Source organism: Talpa occidentalis, unplaced genomic scaffold, assembly GCF_014898055.3.
Source record: "Talpa occidentalis isolate TD23 unplaced genomic scaffold, MPIMG_talOcc4v2.1 talOcc4.6, whole genome shotgun sequence".
Lineage (NCBI taxonomy): Eukaryota > Metazoa > Chordata > Mammalia > Eulipotyphla > Talpidae > Talpa > Talpa occidentalis.
The window spans coordinates 107,362,227-107,387,850 of record NW_023604972.1 but is presented as its reverse complement, the minus strand read 5'-3'; the positions used below and the strand labels follow the sequence as shown (position 1 = coordinate 107,387,850).

At 40.4% G+C, this 25,624-nt stretch overlaps 1 protein-coding gene across 2 annotated transcripts in view; it reads left to right on the top strand.

Moving 5' to 3' along the window:
- Positions 1-25,624, top strand: part of LIX1 (limb and CNS expressed 1) — a 52,919-nt gene that overhangs the window by 11,066 nt on the left and 16,229 nt on the right. For both annotated transcript variants that reach the window (XM_037530295.2, XM_037530296.2), the window contains one exon: positions 8,607-8,770. In XM_037530295.2, coding sequence (XP_037386192.1) covers positions 8,607-8,770 — 164 coding nt within the window. The remainder of the gene's footprint in view (positions 1-8,606; positions 8,771-25,624) is intronic.

Here is a 25,624-nt window from a genome sequence, read left to right as displayed (position 1 = left end):
CCAGCCAAGTCTGACTTGATAAATTTAGCCAGGAGCACCACATCCATTTTATTAGCATGGTTTCCAAGAGATTAAGTGCTAAGTCACAGGGCCACTAATGGAATAGAGCTCAGTAAAGAAGATTCATGTAGGCTGGAACCAGTGAACAAGGTATGATGGAGGAGGCGGTATTTCCTTTGAGGTATGGATGGATAGAGGGGAGGGGAAGAAACAACACTCAAGTAGAAGGGAGAACTTCAACAAAGGCACAGATGCAAAAATAAGCACGATGTGTTCAGGGATAGGTAAAGACACTGCTTTGGTTAATTGAGGATTTCTGCTCAAGTGTCAAAGTTTGGACAGCCGAGGAGTGACACATTGTTGGATGCCTTCACTGGTTGTTTGCCCTCGTTAAACCCTCAGTGATGGCCTTTATAACCAAAGAGAAAGCTAAAGGACGGAGAAAAGAAAATGGAAACCTCATTTATTAGAGATTTGCTTAGGAATCTAATTACCACTCTGAAAACTGTCATGTTCAAATGTTAAAACTGAGTGAAGAAGAAAGCAGAAACACTAATATGTATAAACTACGTAACAAATTGTCTTATTGTTGATACATAAAATATTCACAACTGCTGAAAGGATTTGTCTTGGTCAGTTTGGGCTGCTGTAAAAAAAAATATATCTATATATATCTATCTATATCTATCTATATATCTATATATCTATAAACCAGCCAGTCTATGGTATATATATATACCATAGACTGGCTTAAACCAGAAGAATATATATGGTATATATATATGGTATATATATATATACCATAGACTGGCTGGTTTAAGCCACAGAAATTTATTTTCTCACACTTCTGGAGGCTGGGAAGTCCAAGATCAAGTTGTCACCAGATTCACTTCTTGGTGAATACTCTTCTTGGCTTGTCAATGGCTGCCTTCTTGCTGTAGCCTCACTGAATTGAGAGAGGAAGTCCTACTATTTCTTCTTCTTATAAAGGCTCCATTCTCATGACCTCATATAAACCTAATTGCCTCCCAATGGCCCCACGTTCTATGGCCTCACGTTCTAATACCATCTTATTTGGAGTTAGGATTTCAGCACATGGATTTGGTAGGGGATTTGGGGAAAATAAATAATCAGTCCATAATAGCATCTATCACTTGTGTTTGAACAAGCAATGTAGAGTGGAAGAATTAAGAAATGTAATGTGCAAAGTCAATTCAGAGGTTCAATGACTTTCTTTACCCCTCAGATGTTATAAGCTAATAGAATTCACAAAGAGAACTGAATTTCATGCCACTATTCCCAGGATCTCTCCAATGATCTCCTCTCCCTCTAGTTCCTTCCACACCCCAGCCTCAACTATTTAGTAATTCTATTTCTTTATAGTAATCAGTTACTTGACCACCTGTATAGTCATCTGTTATATATCAGTTACAATGACAAAGGCAAAACCAAAAAGTGATCTTTGGTTGCTAAACCCTGAGTTAGAAGGGCTGTTCTGATTGTTCAGCACCAAATTGCTATTATCTGCTCTTCAGGTCCCCAGTTGAGGATTCACTCCCTCCTTCATGGCTGGTGGCTAGATTCACTGGATGACCAATTTATCTTGTCCTAACTATGGATAAAGTCCTTTTTCTCTAGTCAATTGGGACTAAGTAGAAACTTTTCAAAAAGAACTTTACTAAATGTTGGGAGAAATAGTGCATGGCCAGTAAAGAATGAATTCCAGACAGTAGCTTCCTGACCTTGTAGTAGAAGGCACATTCAGGCAGAGAGACCTGACCTTGACTATGCATGTGCCCCTCTACCCAGGAAACCTGCTAGAGAGTCTAGAGAGTCATCTGTTTTTGTTCCTCTTGTAGTCTCTCCTTTAGCCATTTTTTTCCTTGAAAGAAAGAACTAGAGATGGAGACCTCATCACAATTCTCTCTGAGGCAATATTGACTGAAGGTGGGTCATCACCATACTTGTTCACATGGACACAGGCTGCTCATTCCATTTGAAAGTTTCAAGCTGGAAAATTGGCAAATCATTTTATGAAAAATATATAAATATTGGCCTTGCTCTATTTGACTTGGTCAAGAAAAAGTGCCAGGAAAAATGGACCTGGGAAAAGGTTAGTGAAGTAATTCTTATAAGAGCTCCTTATACCCCCCCCACCAATAAATATCCTCACAAACGCAGCATGTCTTCCACACTTTTGATGACATTCAAATACTCAGCTAACATATATACATTCCTACTATGTTCTAGACATCGTGGGGTTGGAGAAAAATTTGTAATTATTTTTCTAAAGATCACTGTCTCCAGTGGAGCTAGATGGGTATGAAATAAACTTAAATGCCAAAATAATTAAGACGTGACTGGGGTGAAAGCAGACTATAGAGTCAATGGTTATGTGATTATACCCTAAGCATCTTTTATTTCTTATCTATAAGTTTTGGCTGATATAAATTTCTAGGAAGCATAGTAAGGATAAAATGAGAAAATAGTGCCTGTCGTATAAGGTATATGATCAGAGATATAAAGATAGTACTATCTTCCTAAAGCAATACTTTTCGAACTTTAACTCAAGAAACTATCAGGTTACCTGAGAATCTTGTTAAAAATGCAGATTCTGATTCAATAGGGCTTTGATGGGAACTAAGAGCCTGAATTTCTTACAGGTGCCCAGGTAATATCTGCTTTTCAGGGTCCTGCACTTTCAACACTTAGAAATAGTTTTGTTTTTGTTTTCATTTTTGAGGAGCTAATGCTGGAGGTGAAATCTTAAAAAATGAGTAGGTGCCATCCAGGAAGACTACTAACAGTAGAAAGAAAGATATGCCAGTAGCATTAAAAGTATGGGAGAGTGTGAGATATGGAGTAAAGTTTGGAATGAGAGTAGCAAGACCATAGGGTTTCTACATTTGCCAGGAGTTACTTATTCTGAAGGACTCAGTAAGATTTTAAGATGTGAGTGATTTGATCAATTATGAGATTCAGAGAGATTATCATGGAAACAACTGTAGAATGGGTCAGATGGGATGCGATCAATGGGATATTGTGGTATATTTGATGAGATATGAACCAATCCAGGCAGTATGGACTAAGTGGAAGTGATCACAATAGGAGACATTAAGGATATGGAATTGACAAAACTTGGCCATTTATTAGCTACAGCAAGAGGAAATGAAGTTTAAAGCATCCTGATTTTGGTGACTGTAGGTGATAACATCACTTAAAAATTCAGGTGGAATAAAAGAAGTTCAAAAGCAAGAGAAGAGCTTCTGGAAAAGAAAATGAGGTCAGTTTGGGAATATGTTGAATTTGTGTGACATCCAAATGTATCTTTGTTAGTATCTGCTAGCAAAGGTGGAGTTATAAGGGGATGATTTGGGAAATGTTGGCATATATTGTGGTAGGTAGAGTCATGAAAATGAGCTCTGGCATTCAAAGAAAACAGTAAAGAGGAATCAAGAGAAGACAAGGACAAGATTCTTATACAAATCAACATAAGGGATGAGCAGATGAGAGAAATCCACAAAGAAACTGGAAGAACAGATTAGAGACAAGCAGAAACAGGAAAATGCTGTCTGAAACGTCTAGAGAGCTAAGAGTTTCCAGAAGAAATTGATCATCTCTAGCAAATGCAGCTTGAGGTCAGTTAAATTAGGATTTAAATTAGGAATTGGAGTTTTGCCAGAGGTTTTTTTTTTTTTTTGGGGGGGGGGAGGGGGGAATGGATGTCCTGAATGAACTCCACAAGGTTTTATGGACCCCACCCCCTCCCCCAGACCAAAGAAATCCAAGACACCAAGGACTACAAATCCAATAATGTCATCACCACCAAAGGGAGAATTGCTGGGAACTGAGAGTGGAGTTAAGCAGCAGGCTTGGTATATAACCAGACATGTGGGCCTTGGGGGGCGGTCCTTGGTTTTTTTGCTGGTTTTCAGTGTGCTATTGGGGTTTCAGCTCAGTGGAATTGGTAGGACACATTCACCAATCTTTCTGAGTTTTTCCTTTCTTCATTTGCCCTTTTTATAAATAAACCCTCTAACCTTTATGTGTGTAACCGCAGTTGAGTCTCATCATAAGTCCCTTTTAAGCACACAGGTGAGGACCCAGAGTCAGGCCAACCCATTTCATATTGGGGTTGTCCTGTAACAGTTTTAGTCAAATATTGTAGAGGATAGTCAAATTGTGGCGGGTTAAAAATAAATGGAACATAAGAAAGCAGAGTTCGTAATGTAGACTATTCAGTTTAACTGCTTGGTTATAATGGTAAAAATTTAATAATTAATACTAGAAGTAGTCCTAAGGTTGAGTCTTTTATTTATAATAATTGATTCTTTGATTTATTAATTCATTGTCTAGCATACTTATGGCTCCTGAGGAGTAAAGAGGAAACATTTAGAAGTAGGAGTTCAAGAGAATGACTTAAATAGAACAATGCACAGGACAGGAAGCATAAATTCACTGGAGACTGGCAAAATAAAGGGGTGCTGTACACTTGTGCAGATTGGTCCTGAGTTTCAGGAATGGATATTGCACGCTTGGTTGCCCAAGTTTATTCTGTAACATGGCAGCAGGATCATGGGTGAGCACTGAAGCTCACCTGCAGCTGGAGACGAAACTGTTTAGTGATACCTAACTTCAAACTTGTGTGGTTTTCTTCAGCAGTATTTGACCCTCTTCTCACATTTTCTTTCACAAAAAAATAAAGGGGCATGTGCTTCATAAATGGAGCATCCTCTGATAAACTGATCTTTAGAATTCCAAACAGCAAGCTGGTCTTTTTCCCCGTGCACTCCATTCATCTAGTTTCCCAGTCGACAAGAGGAGATAGAGATAGAGAGATGGATTGTGTGTGCACACGTACACATGTTACACTGCTTAGAGGCGATGACATACATAAAGCTATCAAAGAAATCTTCTAAAGTTGAGGGATGAAAAATTTGAAACGTGCTCCTTTCATTCATGCAGAAATTTTACTTTGTACATACTTTCCAACTCTTTAATCCACATAACTTTACATGCCAAACATTCTTGTGTCATTTTACCTAGATAAACATGTGCCTTCATCAGCTTTTTCCAGTGACCAGCTGAACATTATTCAGCTATGAACTAACTCAGCAGGCTAGTGGCCCTTGTTGACTAACAGAGCAAGAGGCTGCTGGCTTTGGTTTTAGGTTTCAATTGTCAGGCCATGTCTGCTGAATCCCGGAGGTCAACTGCAAGAATCAGCACAAGTCAGCCAGCTCAGAACTCCTTGTTTCCATGGAAATGGGAGGGAGGAGAGGATGGGGGCAGAAATACAGTTTAGAAAATAAAAGTTCTAGTTTTATTTTGACTTTCCCCAATGGGTAAAAAATGTTTCACATATTTTTGGATGAATGAAAAAGCTCTGTGAGTACCCATCTTACTTTGATCACTTCACTGTGGATTGTATTGGTTAATTCAGTTATCCCCTCTGATAGTCTTACATTTTCCAAGTTTCCTTCCCAAAACTCTTCTTAAATACTAAACGCCGCATGTTTTAAATATACTCAGGCATCCAATTCCATCGGCATCTTCAGAACTTGCCTGAAGTACGCACCATAAAGCTGATCCGTGACCTAAAGTTGTGGTTGAAGAGCCAGGTGGTCTAGTTAACAATTAGAAGGTGACTGTGCAATGATTTTGCCTCCAGGTCAAACTGTAACTCTCCTGCCTCCCTGAAAGTTATCAGGCTCCAACATTCGGAAGCACATTCAGGAAGGCACTCAGGAGAATGCCAAAGGGCATAGATGCCATGTTACATGAAGAATGTTTGCAAGAACAGAAACACTTTAATCTAGAACTTGAGGAGACCCAGGACTTGTCTGTATTGGTACACTTTCATGTTTAAGTGAGAGCCACTCATTCAAAGCAGCTTAAGGAAAAAGCAGATGCATTGGTTCTGAAAACTCCAATATCCAGTCAATAAGCCTAGATTTGGGTATGGCAGGAACCCGAGGCTTCAAACTGTGCCATCAGAACTTAACCTCTCCTCCATTTCTTTTCTCTACCCTTCTCAGCATTGGCTGTCTTCTCAGCCGTATTTCCCTTTGCTTGGGCGGCACCACACCTCCTATCCCCCAGCAACACTCAACATTTCCAGCAAAAGTCATGGGTTCATTGGCTCCAAATGTCTGGCTTTGGTCAGACCCTCACCCCTCAGCCCTAGAGAGGACATGGTTGAAAGAAATGTGGTTCATAAAGGAAAACCTTTCCGCTGTCCTCATGAGAGATGCAAATGCCAGGCGGCAAAAACAGCAGGTGTCACACACAATCTTCAAGTATGTGGTGGGCTTTCACATAGATGTGGCAACCATGTGCAGGGCAGGCAGGCTGGACTGGGGGTTTGGAAGCTGGAAGCAATCAAGTCCCCAGCAAATGTTTACTCTTTGGTCTTCCTCTCACAGTCGGCATTCATCTTCTCATAGCTACAGTAGCCACCATAGCCGTCTTCCTGTCTGAGTGATGCTGCCCTTATATGCTCAGCCTCCAGACTCAGGTGTGCCAACTCACACACGCCACACCACACTCCAGTTGTCCGCCATTAGGGACGTGAGCCCCAAGCCCACGATCCCAAGCACCTCCTGCCTTTAAAGATGCAGGTGAGGGGCCTCCCTGGTGGCACAAGGAGTTGAGTTGCAGCACTATGAAGCTATCTGCAGTCACTGCAGCACGAGTTTGATCCCCAGCCAGGGAGCTGACCCACATGGTGCAGCAGATCGCTCCTCTCTCTGCCCACTGCTCCCCTCAGCAGTGTATTTCAGTCAATCTGCCTGTTCTGCTCCCCACTCTGTCTCTGGTGAATCCTCTCAACCCTGAAGCTCTCGCCTCTACCCCAGTTATTGCATGCATAAATAAATAAATCTTTAAAAAATAAATAAAATAAAGCTGCAGGTGATAGCCACAGAGGCCAGTGGTGTAAAAGTCTAACAATCACTTACCCTTCAAGGGAATAAATGTCCACAACACCTCAGAAATGAAAAGCTGGCCACTTACATGAGTCTTACAGGAAAGCAGATTTCAGCTTACTCCCCAAAAGGACATTTTCACTGTTAGAACCATTAGCAGCTGAAATGGGCACCCTGAAATGTGCCAAATACCCAGTCCTTTGGTGTGTGCAGGCTCGGGCCAGATGGGCAGCTGTCAGGAACATTATGGGAGGAATTCCTGCATTAGGCAGAGACTTGCCAGCATGACCTGTAAGGTCTCTTTTGCCTCCACAATTCTATTATCCTTGTTAATTTCCACAATTCAATTTGCAGTACAGGATAAACAAACCAAACTAATTTGATCTGGAACTTCTGCAGGCTATCACAGGTCATTTAATCTAAAACATATGGCTATAGCCATTACTATGTTTTCTGAAGTCCTCTAACAGACCCGGTCCTTAACAAGGTCTCCCTGTTATTCGTTTCACTCATGGCTTTTTCCAACCCCCTACCTATTACACAATTGCCTTTCATTAGCCTTTAGATTGGGGTGGAGAGGAGCATAAAAGAATTTTCTTTTTGCCTTTCTCCTCTTAAATCTTATAGTAGGTCAGTCCCAATTAAAATTATACTGCTTATATCTTTACCTCTGAATTTGACTTTCACTTTGCAAGTTTAAGATTCTAAGAGAAATGGGAGCAAGAGCTTTGCAGAGTCAGCTCTGGGCAAAGTTTTATGAAGGCAACTTTTCAAAGAAGGAAGAATGAGCTTTTTAATATGATATTAATTAATTTACAAGATAAATTTAATATCTTGCAATGTTGTTAGAATTGGTGAAACAAACCTCTTGAGCCATACTCAAAGAAATGTACATATTTGCATATTTGTATTAAATAAGATTTTCTTTCATAAATGAAAGCACACTCCCTACCTCACCCCCCAACTATAGACATAATCTGTTCTGCTTTAACTGGAATTGAGGGGGCCTCCATGGGTTAAGTCTCAGCATTATCACTATTACAGCCTGAGTCTGATGCCTGGCCAGGGAGCTAACCCACACATGGCTCAGCAGACCTCTCCTGTCTCATCTGCTGCTCCCCTTAGCAATGTATTTCAGCAGACCCATCTGTTCTGCTCCCCATTCTTTCTCTGGTGAATCCTCTCATACCCCCCTATACCTCTGGCCTACACCCCATTTCTTGTAGGCATAAATTTTTTTAAAAATCAAAAAGTGAAAAAAGAATAAACTGGAACTGACATGTTACCCAAGTAAAATTTTGTTTTCATCATGGTATGTTCGTTCCTAATAGCTGATTACAATGCAACCACCCCATACCGGGTATGCTAATCACTGGTTCAAGCAGACCTGTTGGTGCTTTCACGCTCTCCTCTGTTCGCTGTTGCACTTCTCCGCGCTCCTCTATACTCCACACCACGCTGCTCCACACCACACCATCCTCTGCCTCCCTGGCCTTATATGCCCAGTCTCTTGGCCCAGGTGTACCCACCTTCGCATGCCCGCACCCCACTCCAGGTGCTCGTGAGTCAGCATGCATTCAGGACCGCAGGGATCCATCATCAATCCTAATGGCGGGAGGGCAGAGTAGCCTGATACTTTTACTTACCCTACACTCATTCATGTTATTTTGTCTTTTTCAGTGAATGTAGTATCAATGTTACAAGAATTTTGGGAAAGTAAGCAGCAGCAGAGAGCCGCATTCCCAAGTGAAAGTGTGGTGGTATATGAATCACTGCCATCTCCAGGACCTCCCTTTGTGAGTTATGTGACCCTCCCCGGGGGAAGCTGTTTCGGCAACTTTCAGGTGAGCATAATTCAGTGAAAGTTAATTGAATTATTTTTTAAAAAAAGAGACTCATAAAATTTTAGCATGATGAGTCTTATTGGTTGTAGACGAAAAAGTTGTATCATAGACACACAAACACACACACACATATATATGTGTATATATGTATATACTGGAAAACTAGTATGATCTTCCTTTTTTAATGTGTGTTTATATTAGGGTGTCCTATGTTATTTCTTTATAGAAAATGAATTTCATAGCATTTTATTTGCCTGATTTATTTCCAGTTTATTTTATAATAAAACTGGAAGAACAAGGTACTGGGCAACGTTATTCCATAAGTAGAAAGTCTCAACCTTCATGAATTTCGTTATCAAATACTAATCAAGTTACTACACAACAAAAGTTGAGAATCACAGGCCTGGGGTCAGGCATCTGTGCTGAGCATGATTTCTGCCTCTGAGTAACTACATGCCCGACTGCACTTCTTGATTTCCCTGACTTCATGATGGCAGATACCTGCAGGGCTGATCAGGGGTCATATGATACACACCTGAAATGTGTTTGTCTTGTTCACAGTGGGTATTGTAAGTATTGTTGTGATAATTATTATAGACTCCTTTCTAGTTAGTTAGACCTTTGTTATGCTTATGATGATGTAAATGATAATACATGTTTAGTTGTACACCCACTCACACAAAAACGTTTGCCTAATTAATCATCAATATTTGGTTATCCAATGTATCTAACAAATACTCATTGAGCAACAAGGATATATCAAGCATTAGGTCAAGAAATGAAGCTGTCTGCAGCCCCTGCAGTGCTGGTTTGATTCCTAGCGGCCAGCCAGGGAGATACCCACATGGCGTGGCGGACCTCTCCTGTCTCGCCCGCTGCTCCCCTCAGCAGTGTTTTTGGTTGTCTGCCTATTCTGCTCCCCACTTTGTCTCTGTTGAATTCACTCCCCCTCCCACACCTCTGGCCTGTACCCCAGTTCTTGAATAAATAAATAAATCTTTAAAAAAAAAAATCCACACACCTGTAGGGATTCATGTTTGTCTCTTAGCATTTGACAACTAGGCATCCCAGAGGCAAAATTTCCAGTACATCTCTCTGTAGTGTGAGTTGACAAAATGTGATGTCATGTAATTTTTAGGGCTAATCTCATACCTGATATTTCTATTTCTACTTTTTACTTTCCCTTTGAACTGAGTGTCCCTCATTTATTTTATCTTGTTGCTCTAGATTTGTTTTATGTAATGTCAAATCCTTTGTGGAGTGAAAGAAGATATAGTTTAGTAAATAGTCCCACAAACCTGTGTCTGCCTAAGGGAAGTCACTGAAGTCTGTGTAACAGATGCCATCATGAGTTGAAGTGTGCACTGAGAGTGTCTTAAGCTGTCAGCATTGGGAAAACTGGTTTAGGTTTAGGGCAGGAAAAAAACACACTCGTGTTCAAATCTGAGGAGTAAACTTTGTATGTGGCAAAAAAATGGTGGAAGATTATAGTTGAACACTCACAGCAAACCATAAGAGATCTTCACAATCTGCAAAGGGGAACAGGTTTTATTTCATGTAAATAGAAACCCCAAAGGACTCTGAGCATGAGGGTTATATACTCAAATGTGTTTCAGAAGGATTATTGTGGTAATGGCATTGGGTCATTCTAAGGCTGAAGAACTGCTTTCAGAATGTCTCAGCCCGCCAGCCAGTGTAGTCTTGCCTTGTTCGATCCTGAGCAGGGATCATTAGGGGATTTTGACCTCTGACTAATAAAAGGGAATGATTTGAATGTGAGTCTCACAGCCTCAGAACAGAGCTTAATGTAATTCTAAACTCCATAGCCAAGAGTGAGGGGCAGGGAAGGGTGAAAAGGCAGCAGTTGAGGAAGATTCCTTGCTCCTCCAGCGTATGCAGATACATCATCAAGCCTTCCCAGGTGAAGCGTGCCCTCTCATACAGAGCTGCCATCAGCCTTCCCATTCAGAGAAGCTCTCCTAGGAAAAGGCCTAATCAGCCAGAGCAAGGTCCTGCCAATCATCTAAATGAATCTATTTCTTTGTCCATGAATGCCAATGGACTAAAGATCACCAAACATCTGAGGAAAACCAAAAGCATAGGAGAAAAGGCCAACGCAAGCAAAAAAGAACAAAAATATTTCAAGCAACAGAAGACATAAAAGAATATTACAATGAGTATCATCAGAGAACTGTGGGAGCTTATTTATCGCTAAAATAGTTATGAAAAAAGAGCAGGCAAAAAACAAGGAATGAGAAATATGATCAGCAAATTAGAACAATAAAACTAAATTTTTAAAAAAGAGTAAATCATGAGTAGACATAGATTACAGCCAAAATTAGCAAGAGTAACAAAGTAAAAATAAAGAGTAAAACTTACAGAACTTAGAGCAGAAAAACTAAGACTGGCAAAAAATAGTACAAGAAAGATGAGGATAAATCCTAGAGGTAAATATTAATCTAATATGAGTTCTAGAAAAAGACAAAGGAAATAAATAATGGAAGCAATTTTCTTTGAGTTAAAGGAAAGCACAAATTTTCAGACTGGTGTGACCTGCCATATTTCAAGTAGGACCATGACAGCTCTCTGAAATGTGACACTTAGGGACAGCATTCTGCTGAATTGATGACTCAAAGGACTTTTTTGGATACTGCATCTTTACATTAAACTTACTGTTACTGTGTGTATGTGTGTGTGTTAACATAGATTGAATTTATATGTGAGACAACTTTGGGGTTGCTGATCAAGTGGAACAAATCTGGCCAAAAAAAAGCAAAAAAAATTTTTTGAAAAGAGAAATAAAAAAGACAAATCTTTGACTCTTCTGAATTAGAAAAACACCAAAGGACATACAGTACAATATGCATCAGAAAGGGGGTGCCAGAAGGGTATAATGCAAGAGTGTTACATAAACCATTATAGCAGAAAAATATGGAAACATCAATGACATTGACTACTTTCTGGAAACTGTATTATGTTTGCAACTCTTCTATGTCTAAAAATATTTCAAACTAAAAATGTTTTTAGAAAAAGGGTTTAGATGATTCCCTATTACCTTATTAAAGTCTCAATTCTTTATTCTGACAATAAAGACTACAACTGGCCCCAACTTCTCCTTCCAGCTTTATCTCCCTGAAGTCCTTTTCTGATGTTAAATGTTTCAGCCTAACTCTTCCTCATCCATGCTTGGACCTCTTTTTCCCACACCCACACTCATATTCTGACCTACTCCTGAAGGGCTATTGCCCCCCACTCTTCCTAAGGAAACCCTGACCATATCCCAGGACTCCACTCAACTGTCACTCTCTCTATGAGTTTTTCTTGAATCTTCTGTTATAAATATCTACTTCTTCTAATTTCCCAAAGTAGTTCTCTATTTCTCTTCTAGTCTTTTTTTTTTAAAAAAAGATTTATTTATTTATGCATACAAGAACTGGGGTACAGGCCAGAGGTGCAGGTAGTAAGAGGATTCACTAGAGACAGAGTGGGGAACAGAACAGGCAGACTGACGGAAATACACTGCTGAGGGGAGCAGTAGGTGAGTCAGGAGAGGTCTGCTGCACCATGTGGGTAGCTCCCTGGATGGGGATCAAACTCATGCTGCAGTGGCTGCCGAAATCTTCATAGGTTGCATCTTAACCCCTTGTGCCACCAGGGAGCCTGCTGTCTTCTAGTGTTCTGTGTCTTTTACGTCATGTTACAGATACTTGTGCATGTTCTCTCTATAATAGCATGTCAATATCTCAAGGACTGTCTGTAACCTTATATCCCTATGACTGCAAGCCCTATATTTTGCATATAGTAATAGCCTAGTACACTTTATTGAATGAGTAGCTATGTGAATGAATAACAAATCCCAAGAACAAGTGAAATCTTTATTTATTTTTTTTTGTGTGTGTGTGGGACCCTTGCCGGTGGCCGGGGATCGAACTGGTGCTGCAGAGGCTGCAGGCAGCCTCACAACTCAGTGCTCAACCGCTGCGCCACCAGGGGAGGCCCTGAAATCTTTATTTATCAATTTTTTTTTAATAGTCAATAATCAGCTAAGGTAATTCACCTATCTCTGCAAGATGGTAGGCCAGGAAAGAAAAGTCAGTAACATAAAATCAGCTAGTATTATTATGTTTCTATCAGTGGTTAAAGTTCTGAAAGTGGATTAATTTGAAAATATTGATTTAAAAAACCTTGACTAACCAAGATTTGACCACATTCACACCCAGGTATGCATTATGATTATTCATATGTAATAAAAGTGCTCATATTCTATCTAGAACATAATGCATTTGACAGATCCGTGAGTGAATGTGGAGTATATGAGCCTAAGAAATTCTAATGTTCTTGTTTTTGTTTTTGCTATCTTGAGAATTATTCCCAATCATCTCATAAATTTCTACCCAAAATGACAGGACTTCCCTTAGGTAGTACATTCAGCCTCTTCCCTGTGGTCTTTAAAAAATAGAAAACAAAATGAAAAAACTGAGCTCTTCAGGAGGGAGGCCTCTTAGTGATTTCCCTGATCATTTCAGGGTCTCCTTTTCCTTATGCTGAAATCATCATAATTTAAGGTTCTCAGGAGGATTGTAAACATCCTTGCTTTGAAAGATCCAGAATTTCCTGAATCAAATGTGTTCTGAAAATGTATTTGGGTGAATGGTTGTCAGATCTGGCCTTTTAATCCATTAAACCCCCCAAGATACAATTTAAAAAAGGAAAACCAAGAAGAAAAAAGAGAGATTTCTTCCAAAGCAACACCCTTACACTTTTCTTAGTTCAGAAGCCATTTTAAATGCTATTTTCACTATGTACATTTCATCCTTTTTTTTTTTTTGCCAGCAGTTGGCCCATAAGAGCCTACATGCTCATTCCTACAATGCCTTTCACGTAATCAAATGTCACCCCTGTGCACTGCAAATCATTTTATGATGGATTATTAATGCCAAGACCATGTGCTGAGACATGGAGAAACAATTATGCCAGCACTAGCCTTACTGAGCCGTGGACGGCACCTCCAATGGTGCCAAGTAATTGAAAATATTTGAGGTGGAGTTTAGGACTGGATTTGTAGGGTTAATCCCTTGGGTTTCATGAAAGCTGTAAGAGATGATGGTCATTCATTTTTTAGAAAAGTGATATTCAAAGTGAGCTTTTAGTCTTCTGACTAATCAAAGGAAAGCACTCAAAAATCTCTGATGGACACAAACCACTGGTTTTATGCAAAGAAACCTCTCACTGAAGTAAATGGGCTTGTGTCCATGAAGACTAATTAAGAAATTTTCAGTTAGCCTTGTCACCACCAGCTGAAAAAAACAGCCAGCCAGGAAAGAGAGCGGCTATCACCCTGCCTTTAACCACATCTTCATAAATTACTGCAGCATAGAAAAAGAGAAGTGAAAACATTTTTTTTTAATTTCTAAGCAATAAATACAATAATCTACTGATACTAAATTATTTTTCTTTTAAAATTATATTGAAATATATCAGTCCTACTTATGTCTTTTATAAAAGAAACCATCTTCTCATTTATAGGATTCATTAGAAATTCATGTGTTTTGCACATATTTTCTTTGTACCGTTTTTCTCAAGGTGGTTAATCTGTCCCTAGCTACATATCATGACCATGAAAACTTGCAGTAATTTCCATTTTTCACAATAAGAACAACACAAGGGCCATCAGATCAAGGTAGGCTCCCCTCCTGATGAACTCAGAAGGAAAGTCATTCATAGCTTCAGCAGCTGGTTTTATTTCCAAATCCAAAAGGAGAATTTAATTATTTTATTTTGTTTTATATTTTGATTAAAAAGTTGTGATTCAAGTTTTGTTTTCAAGTCAGTGACGTGCTCTTCCCTATAAAGTCTATTAGGGTGATTTGGATTAGTACATTTCACTCTTATTTGAAATAAAAAGCAAAAATTCCGTTGGGTATAGTTCTAAACCATGTGATTATTTATGTACATTAGTTATGATTAAATAAAAATGTGTCCCCTGGCCAAAATATTGATGTGATAATTTAATTTATTTGAAATGTAGGACATTATTAGGGCATTGTATCTCATCACATAAGTATGTTGTTGTTGCTGCTATTAAAATTGGTTCATAGAAAATAAATACAGCTGTTAAACACTGAGGTCAGGTAAGAGGCTGTTTGTATAATGTCAAATTATATAATTGAGACAGTTAATATGTCCATAGTTGAGCTGTTGATTGATTTTTTTTTTTTTTTTTCATTTCCAACTAGTGTTTGGTGTTACCTAACAGGACTGCACAGCTGAAAGAGAGAGGAAATAGTCTGAGCAGATGAGCTCCTAGCAAAGCTCTTTCTCCAAAGGCCTTGGATTTTATGCCACTTAGTTTTCAAACCAGTCTTTGCCTATGAAGAGTTCTAGAAAAGTTACTTTTCCAAGGAATGTACTGTCTAAAGGAAGGATAGGGGTTTTGTTTTAAAGCAGCAAGCGCACTTCTTACATATTGTTAGATATAAAAACACATGTTTTATACTTTCATACACTAAATGAGCCTTCTCAAAGTCCAGGGAATTAAAAGCATTCACAATGCTTTTGTGAATTACAACTAACTAAACTACAGTGGACTAAGTTTATAAAATTAAGTTTTTCCCATGAGAGAAGGACTAAGAGATTTGATTAATTCGTAGACTTGACTCAATGGAATTGTAATGCTCTTTTTACTGATCATTAAAATAAAGCCTAACCTTAACATTCCAGGCCCCAAATAGAGATTTAGTTCCTGCCATAAAATTGAGACTATTGCCCTGCACTAATGCTGTTTTATTGCTAAATATTTCTATTTGAAATCATCCATGACCTCTTTTCTGTCTCTGGAGTTATATACCTTAACTCAGATGCATGACATGCTTTGCAATATAACTTAACTTCTAAAGGAGGAATTTCCTGGTAGAAATCTCCACAGGAAAGCATCCTGTTTTACAACTAATGAGACCCAAAGATAGGATGGTTAGTTATAACCACTTCCCTTTGAAAGTCATATGTCAGCTAATGATTATATTAGCTTAGAGACTTGAGTGACCTGCCCATGAAACTGGGAGTGAATGTTGTTTTAATGAGACCTATATTTATTCCCAGGCTCGTCTCTGACTTTATTCTGTGTCTTTTCTTATCAAGCCAAGTGAATAGAGATGCTGAACTTCCAAATGAAACAGAATGAAAGGATGGCTTAGGAAAAGGCCCATGGGAAATAAAGACAACATGTGACTCTCTCTAAAGGTGTCTCTTTCTCCGCCCCTAGTTGATAAGCTTCTGGAAGATGCTCATTCGGTGTCTCAGTGAGGAAGACAGACTCCATCTTTCCCCCACCTTCTCCACCCCCTTCAGCAGTCAGAGCCATGTCCTTTTACATCAAAGCAACTATAAAAATAAACCCAAGCTTTGAGGCCTGATCAATTCATTTTGTCTTCACCTTAACTTGAAAAAAGAAGAAGGAAAATAAAAAAACCTCAAGGAGCAAAACACAACCTGGTTTTGTAATAGTTACCAGGGACCTTGGTCGAGGTCTGTGTGTAGAATCGTATTTGCAGCAGAGGTAAATGGGGAGGAGGCCAGGTGGTTTGTATTATAAAAATAACTTTCCTTCTGACCCACCATGTGCATGAAACGTTTCTTTCAGTTGACAGGAACTGGTGAGTTTTCTCTGAAAATTGGACTCCCAGACCGCTCCCCTCCCCCATACGTAGCAAAGCTCCCCATTCCCAGAACACACAGTGCTCCAAATTGTTCCCAACATATTTACAGTCAGCCTGACCTACAGAGAAAGAGAGACACGATATTAACTTGGGTGACTGAGTTTCAACGGTTGCCCTTTTTCACATCACCATCTGGAAGAGGGGGAAATGCTAATATATCCACAGTTAGATAAATTGGAACACATGCAAATGTTAATGCTTAGACCAGGGCAGTCAAGGTCTTAAAAGAACTGAAAGGGGGACAATTAGCAGCAGGGCCTGGTTTGTGGCACTCTTTGTGCTGACGGCTTGCTGTCAGGATGGAACTGAGGTGTTGGTGACACTGCCCAGAGCTGGCAGGCCGTACACACAAACTCTGCAAGTCACTTGCTGAGACTTGGACTCTGAGTCACAAAACCAAAATGTTCCCAAACACCTGAATGACAGACTTGACAGCCTAGAGGATTTGGGTAAGAATTCTCACCTCTCACCGAGTCAGTTTATTTGATTTTGCCACCTACAAAATCCCAGCTCCAGAGATCCCTTTGGGTTCAATGTGCTATTGAGGAAATGCCACCTCAATAACATTGACCTGACCTTGACCCCAAGGAAGACAGTATCTTCAGCTTCAAGTTCACACATAGTGACAGTCTGTCACATTTGTTATTACATTACTATTTTTATTAAAGCTATGATCTGTAGAGACCATTTTGCAGCCCTTGGTTACAATTGGTAGGCACTGAATGGCATCGACCTAACTTGGTCTTTGTACAATCTGGATCTACAGACATTTTTTTTAACGCATACAAGAACTGGGGTACAGGCCAGAGGTGCAGGGGGGTGAGAGGATTCACCAGAGACAGAGTGGGGAACAGAACAGGCAGACTGACTGAAATACACTGCTGAGGGAAACAGCAGGCGAGACAGGAGAGGTCGGCTGCGTCACGTGGGTTGCTCCCTGGCCGGCTAGGGATTGAACTCGCGCTGCAGAGGCTGCGGACAGCTTCACAGTGCTGTGCTTAACCACTTGCACCACCAGGGAGGCCCTGATAGTTTAAAAAATAATGAAAAATTTTAGAAGTCTGTTTATGAGTTTAAATAACTTCGCTCCAGAAGTCACGTATGTCAATGTCTTTCCTCAGTGCTTTCCCAAAGAAAGCAGTGCAGTTGAGATATATAAATAGCAAAATCTTCAGTCCAGACACAGTTCCTCAGCACAGCATCCTACCTACTTCTAATACAAAGCATGGAGAAAAGTTATTACATTTTTATAAGAACAACGAGAATTAATGGGGGCATTCACATTACAGTAATAAAGCTACATATACCATTAAACTGACAGCTAAAAGGGGGAGGGAAGGTGGTGAACGTCTAGGCAAAGTTTAGAAGACTGGCACACAGAGTAGGCAGGACTTGGTTCAGAGAACTTCAGGAGTCAGTCTACCTGCCACATCTGATGTTTAGAGAACTCAAGAAGGCTTCGGGACCACAGGCATGGAGTCCATCAGCATCTCTGGGAAAAAGTTACTAACCAATTGAGAGCTACCAGGAAAATTACTATTCAGAACATAAATTCAGAACATAAATCAGTCTGGCTAGGAGGTATTCTTCTGAACAGTAACACACTATAAACCCTTTAAAAGTTTATAATAAATAATTAACAATAAAACTAATTTCTAATTGGGCATTGTCAACTTATAACATGTACCTGTCCAGCAAAATTTTATTTTCATTAATTTAAAAATCTCTATAAAAAAAATCAAGCTATTTTATTTTGACAGCCTACTGACTCACAAATTAATCTTGTTTGAATTTTCTCAATGTACACTATGACTATTTTATTTAGAAGAAATAAAACTTGCTCAATAGAAAATGAAATTGATATTTCATTTCAGTCAGTGGTATGTACTTCCTAAGACTAATTTTAAAAGAATGGTAATAAAGGATTTTGCTTTTCAACCTAAATGATATTTATCATTAACTTTGCGTAGAAGCAGTTTCTCTATTAAAAAATTAGCATTTTTGGGCCTCCCTGGTGGTGCAAGGGGTTGACGCAACCTATGAAGCTATCTGTAGCCACTGCAGCATGAGTTTGATCCCCGGCCAGGGAGCTACCCACATGGCACAGCAGACCTCTCCTGACTCACCCACTGCTCCTCTCTGCAGTGTATTTCAGTCAGTCTGCCTGTTCTGTTCCCCACTCTGTCTCTTGTGGATCCTCTCACCCCTCCACATCTCTAGCCTGTACCCTGGGTTTTGTATACATAAATAAATAAGTCTTTTTAAAAGTTAGCATTTTTATATTAGCAGAAGTGGATTTATCACTGTGATATTGTGATTTATAATAAAAAAAATTTTTTTTGGTCTTCATCCTGGTTCCTGGCACGTAGGTCCTAACACTCTTGGAATTTCCTAAGTGATAAGAATGATAAAAGTATATTTTAGTACTCATAACAATCCCCTTTCTACCACACCTGAGCTTATACTAATGAGGTGACTTTTGGAAAGCCCCTAGGCTCTTGGTTTGTTGCCAGGGGAACAAATTGAGTGATTAGAGGGTTAGAACTTTCAGCCCTACTCCCAGTCCCCACTCCAGGAAGGAAAAGGAATTAGAGATAGACTTAATCACCAATGGCCAAAGAATTCATCTATCTTGCTTATTTTGAGAAGCCTTCTGATGGGTTTGGGAGCACTTCCAGATTGATGTACACCTGGAGGTGCTGGGAGGGAGTGTGACTGGAGGGGTCAAGATTCAAGCCCCTGCCCACTAATCTCTTCCTCTGGCTGTTCCTGACATGTACCCTTTTATCATAAATCAGTAATCTAATAAGAAAAGTTTTTCCTGATTTCTGTGAGCCTTCCAGTGAATGATGGGCCCAAAGGAGGGGATTCTGGGAGTCCCTGATTTATAGACACTTGGTTGGAAACATAGGTAACAACCTGGACTTACAATTGGTATCTGAAGTGAGGGCAGTCTTGTTAGACAGGGTTCTTAATCTGTGACATCTGATATTATCTCCAGTAGACAGTTTCAGAATGGAGTTAAATTGTGGGACACCCACTGGTGTCAGAGAACTGGTCAGTGTGTGGGAAACCCGCACACAGTTGATGACCAGAGTACAGAAGTGTAATAGAGGAGCTAGCTATTCTATTCAACCAAAAAGCTAGTGAAGCTTCTGCATAAGCCCTTTCCAAATCACAATACCAAATTTTTAATTTCATAATTTTTAAAAGATTTACTTTACTTATTTATGCATACAAGAACTGGGGTGTAGGCCAGAGGTGCAGGGGGTGAGAGGATTCACCAGAGATAGAATGGGGAGCTGAACAGGTGGATCTACTGAAATAGACTGCTGAGGGTGAGACGGAGAGGTCTGCTGCACCATGTGGTTTAGCTCCCTGACCAGAGATCGAACTCATGCCACAGTGGCTGGTATCTTGATAGTGGTGAGACTTTAACTCCTGCGCTACTGGGGAGGCCCTCATAATGTTTTTCTTAAACAAGTTCCCCTAAACTGTATAAGCCTCAGAGTCTACAAAACCTGATTCTGTTCCTGCCAATAGAAAGAAGACACAGAAAATGACTAATCCTCACTCCTCAACTTCAGGATCACCTGCAAAGATTGTTAATATGCAGATTTCCCACTGTGATCCTTCTGAAGAGACTCTCTCCCAGTAGGTTAGGCTGGGATCTGGGATGTGCATATGTTAAGTTCCCCCAGGTGATCTTACTATGAGCACTAAAGGTTTCAACTACTTGTTGAGACCTTGACCGAGGCTTATTGATGATCTTTGTGTATCTGTGGGTGCCCACTAGCTTCCTGGTGATTAAAATCCAAAATAAAACACAAGGCCTGAATGAGCTTGTTGGGAAGTGAGGGGAAATTCCTTATCCAACAGAGCTGGGGGAGATTAAATGATTTTTGCTCTTGAAGAATTATCAAACATTTCCAAAATTGTTGAGGAATCTGATGTGGTAAAATTCCAAATTCTCTTGGCCCCATGCTTAATCAAGGGGTCACTTTCAGTTAGAAGGAGAAACTTCCTATAGGAGATAATATTTTGTCTGTTCTACTCATAACTGGCCTTTCTCTCTTCATTTTCCTTCTCCCTACTGTCCAGGTAGAAAAAGCATCCAAAGGGCAATAGGCAGGGAGAGGCACAGTGTGCTGCTTCTGCTTCGGTCTTTCCTTCTCAGTGAGGTTGTTAGTCACATGGGAGTGAGAGCAGATACTCTTGGCATCTTTTGTCAAAACATCCCATGGAATCTCAAGTTGGAGATTTGGCTAAAATACTATACTGATTTGGGGATTGCTTCAGTCAAATTATGTATATTCTCTGTCCCAAGGTGAGTGATCATTTCTGTGACAAGCAGAATAGTGTAGAGGTTAAAAAGGTGCTGAATTTTGTTTCAGTCATTTCTTTTTTAAAGATTTATTTATTTATTTATACAAGAGCTCGGGTACAGGGCAGCAGTACAGGAGGGTGAGAGGACTCACCAGAGACAGAGCGGGGAGCAGAACAGGTAGATGGACCAAAAACACTGCTGAGGGGAGCAGCAGGCGAGACAGGAAGGGTCTGCCGCGCAAAGTGGGACTCTACCTGGCCAGCCAGGAATTGAACCCGTGCTGCAGAGGCTGTGGACAGCTTCACAGCACTGCATTCAACCTGCTGCACCACCGGGGAGGCCCTGTATTTTGGTCATTTTTTAAGTTGTATGACCTTAGGATATGTAACCTCTGATTACAAAACCAACTGTAAGATTGTTAATAACTAAATGTGACAATAAACTTAAAAGTGCTTAGTTCCTTGCCTGTAATGTCAGCAATAAAGATCACTGCAATGGTGCCCTCCCTCAGGGTTTGTCCTAATTACTTAATTTGAGTTAAGCCTTTATATTAGTTCCCTATCACCAAGTAACAATTACATTAATCAGATCACAGTTTCTGAGGCTCAAGAATCTAGAAGCTGCTTAGTTGGGTGGGTTTGGCTCAAGGTCACCTGGAGGATGTAGTCAGGTTGTCACCTGGAGCTACAATCATCTGAAGTTGTGATGGGGTCTGAAGGATCAGTTTTCAATCTCATTCAAATGCTGTTGGCAGAAGCCATTTGTGGTTCAACACATGCCCCTGTAGAACTTCTCTCAACTTGGCAGCTGGCTATTCCTAGGAGGGATCCACGAAAGAGAAAGAGTAAATGTGACCAAAGCGGAAGCCACCATGTTTTTTTACAACCTAATATCCAAGGGACATGCCACATTCTATTGGTTACACAGACCAATTCTGCCAGTGTTAGAGGCTCCAGCCATCTTCAAATCTGCCTGCCACTGCCCCTGATGCTCATACTTTTTGCTTTTGGTTTAATGTTAGATTAGAGTTGGGGGCTTTGAAATGATTATAGTGGGGCCTCCCGGGTCGCGCAGTGGTTGAGCGCTGGGCTACGAAGCTGCCTGCAGCCTCTGCAGCGCTGGTTCAATCCCTGGCTGCTGGGCGAGGGTCCCACATGGTGCGCAGACCTCTCCTGCCGCCCGCTGCTCCCCTCAGCAGTGTACTTCGTCGGTCTGCCTGTTCTGTTCCCCGTTCTGGCTCTGGTGAATTCTCTCACCCTCCCGCGCTTCTGACTGTACCCAGTGCTTGTATAAATAAATAAAATAAATCTTAAAAAAAATGAAATTATTATAGTGATTGATAATGTATCAGAAAATGAGAGGCATTGGAACATCAAGATAAATATGTGAGTGGGGTCAGCTAGCCACTTGGAAAGCATGTCGCTCCACATGCCTAAGAAATCCACAGCTAACTTTAGTAGAAACTTGACTATTAAATATTTCAGTTCTGCACATTCACAAAGTGCAAAGGACAGAAGCTGTCTCTCTATATTAACAAGTAAGAATGGCTAGGGGATAAGGCACGGTTTACAAATCTGTATTTATGGTTGGGGTCTGGCTGAAAAACAGCAAGAATAAACCATAAAGCCTGGGAAGTCTAATTCTAGCAGGAAGTTGCTTTGAAATCATATCATACCTCACTCACTCCTGAAGCCGTTGATGACCGGCTTGGACACATTGGTTTGGACACATCAATAAAACATTCTGTCACTTACCATATTTTATTTTCTTACAGCATTTCCCATCATTCCATGGTAATTCAAACATTATCTTTTCTTATAGCAGAATCCATCTTCTGATTTAGATTTGCCAAGTAGATTGCTCTTGGCTAAGTTTCTTGCCTAAGCACAGGTCCTTAGGGTTGGTGAGGTCCCGTTAAAAGATCCCTACAGGAAAATATGCAGCCCTTACTGGCTTGTATTTGTAGCTGCAAAAATTTAGAAGAAAGCGGCTGGTTAACATTATAGACATTTTGAAGTACTTGTCTTTCAGAAATGCAAAGAATAATAACAAGAAAAGTCCTTTGATGGCTCAGAATTTATTTTATTTTATGTACTTATTAATTGGTACACTTTCTCCTCCATTTTAACCAAAGATTCTGTGCATTGAAACAATAAAATAAGTAAAGACATGTGTCTCCTCTAAAATCTTGATATTGGTTTAGTCTCTGTAGTCCTTTTTCATGCTTTCTGGGTAAAGGCGCTCTGTTCTCTCAGCCGGGCAGTACTTTGATCTCAGAAGCAGTGCCATTTGGTTGTTGTAAATATATGTGGTGCCTTTGATCTAGTACTTAGCTGGTCTTATTTAAAATAGATAGCTTCTTTTATCTAAGCAGTGTTTACTAGGTCTCTATGAAAGATGGTTTAAATTGCTATTATTTAGCTAGAAATTTACATAGTTGCTTCAGAGTGCTGATCTGAATCTAATTCTCTCAATTCTAAAACTCCAGTGTCTCTATTATAGATTTTGTAAAGCCAAATTTCTACTCAAATGAACTGTTCCTACAGATGTCAGATAATATTTGCAAAACTTTGCTTTTTAATGGAAAACTGATTTTTCAAGAACAATAAACACAGTCTATATTCACACAAAAATAGTACTTTCAGAGCACCTGAACCTACTGGCTAATGTACCTCTGAAATTCACATATTAACGTTTTTATATTGCTGGGTTATGCATACTATACTGGGTATATTGAAATGAGATTTTCACTAGTAACGAGAAGTATATATCTTTAATTCTCTTTAAGAGGGATTCTTGAGCATTTTGTTAGGTGGTGCAGAGATTTGTGTTTACGTTTCCTAGGCTGCATTCAATTATTCATTCAACAAATTTTGTTGCAGGTACCAAGATATAAAGGTTACTAAGTCACCTTTCTACTCTTAGGGAGCTCAGTCTGGGAGCAGGAGGAGGGTGCAGAGGACGAGCAGACAACTACATGGCAATATGGTAGTGCCTTTCATGGACAATGGTCTCCCTGTCTAGCCTTGGAAGTGATCAGGGAGAACCTCCTGGAAGAGGAGGTACCTGAGTCTCAGTGTAAGGTTGCTGATTCAGAACTTGACATCCCATGAATTCCCAGTCAAATCCATAGTATAAAGTCAACCTAGGGCCTCCCTGGTGGCACAGCGGTTGAGCGCTGGGTTGTGAGGCTGCCCGCGGCCTCTGCGGCGCTGGTTCCATCCCCGGCTGCTCCCCGGCCACCAGAGGAGGGTCCCACATGGCGCGCAGACCTCTCCTGCCACCCGCTGCTCCCTTCAGCAGTGTACTTCGGTTCTTCTGCCTGTTCTGCTCCCCGCTCTGGCTCTGGTGAATTTTCTCACCCTCCCGCGCTTCTGACTGTACCCAGTGCTTGTATAAACAAAACAAACAAACAAACAAACAAATAAATAAAAAACATGCCTCTAAAAAAAAAAATTACTCTTTAAAAAAAATAAAATAAAAATTAAAGTCAACCTATTTGTGTAGAACCTCACTCCCTAGTCCCTGGTTTAATACAAGTGGCCTAAACTTTGGGAGAGGTCTAAATCTTTTACGACTTTGTTGCCTAAAGCTTCACTAAGGCCTTCTTGCTTTTCAGTCAAGGAGAAGTCTAAACTACTTTTCACATACATGTTGAACTTTAGCTCTATTCTTCTCTTAAAGAAGATACTGGCAGTCTCCCTACACTGAAAGTTAAAATTACTGCCTTGAATTGTTCCGCTTTGTTAGGCTCTTGACATGTTTTTCACCCTCCTTGGTTCGTTCACATGCTACCATGACCATGTTCAAGCACATTCAAGTGCTAATCTTTGGAATAGGCTCTCTGGAGCCTATTCTCCTGCTCCCACTTAAGAAGTGGGAAAAGGGCCCTTCCAGGCCTGGAATTTGGGAGAAGGGCAAGGAAGAAGTATTTTGCAGTTAAGTCCAGGATTGTGGGATCATCTCCCCAAAAGGGTTAGATAAGCTTTTCTAAAGATTTATTTTTATTTATTTATGCATACAAGAAATGGAATACAGGCCAACTGTGTGGAGGCGGTCAGTGAGAGGCTTCACCAGAGACAGAGTGGGGAGCAGAACAGGCAGATTGACTGAAATACACTGCTGAGGAGAGCAGCAGGCGAGACCTGCTGTGCCATGTGGGTTAGCATCTTGGCCAGGGATTGAACTCATGCTGCAATGGTTGTACCACCAGGGAGGCCCATGATAGCATTACTTTTTTTTTTTCCTAGTACTTCAAGAGAGTAGTTTATTTTTTATTGTTTTTTAATTTTTTTTTATATTCCCCATACAATTGCAACCCCCTGATTTTGGACCCCATTTCCTCCTTTCCCCGCACCCCCCCCCCCAAGTGTGTCTCTGGTTCATAGTTGTTTGTTGATTTTGATTTTTTTCTTTATTATAGTTATTCTTTTTCCTGGTCCCTTATTTAGGTTTTCTAGATTCCTGTTATGAGTGAGACAATCCGGTATTTTTCTTTTTCTTCCTGGCTTATTTTGCTGAGCATGATCCCTTCCAGGTTTTCTCAGGCTTTTATTGAGCTTTTACATGTAGTGCAGCAACCAGGTACACCGCAGGCAGGAGTGCTGGGGGGCCAGGAGGCAGAGAGGCCTCCAAGACCCAGACAAGTCTTCACTCTGGGCTTCTTTCTCTTTTCTGGCTTTCTCCCCTTCTCTCTCCTGCCTCTCCTGCTTCTGCTTCTTTTTGTGACTATCTCAATACTCCTCTCATGGCCCACTGAAGCAAACAAGACAGCTTATAACAATGTAACAACTGCAGGTGCCCCCTCAGACA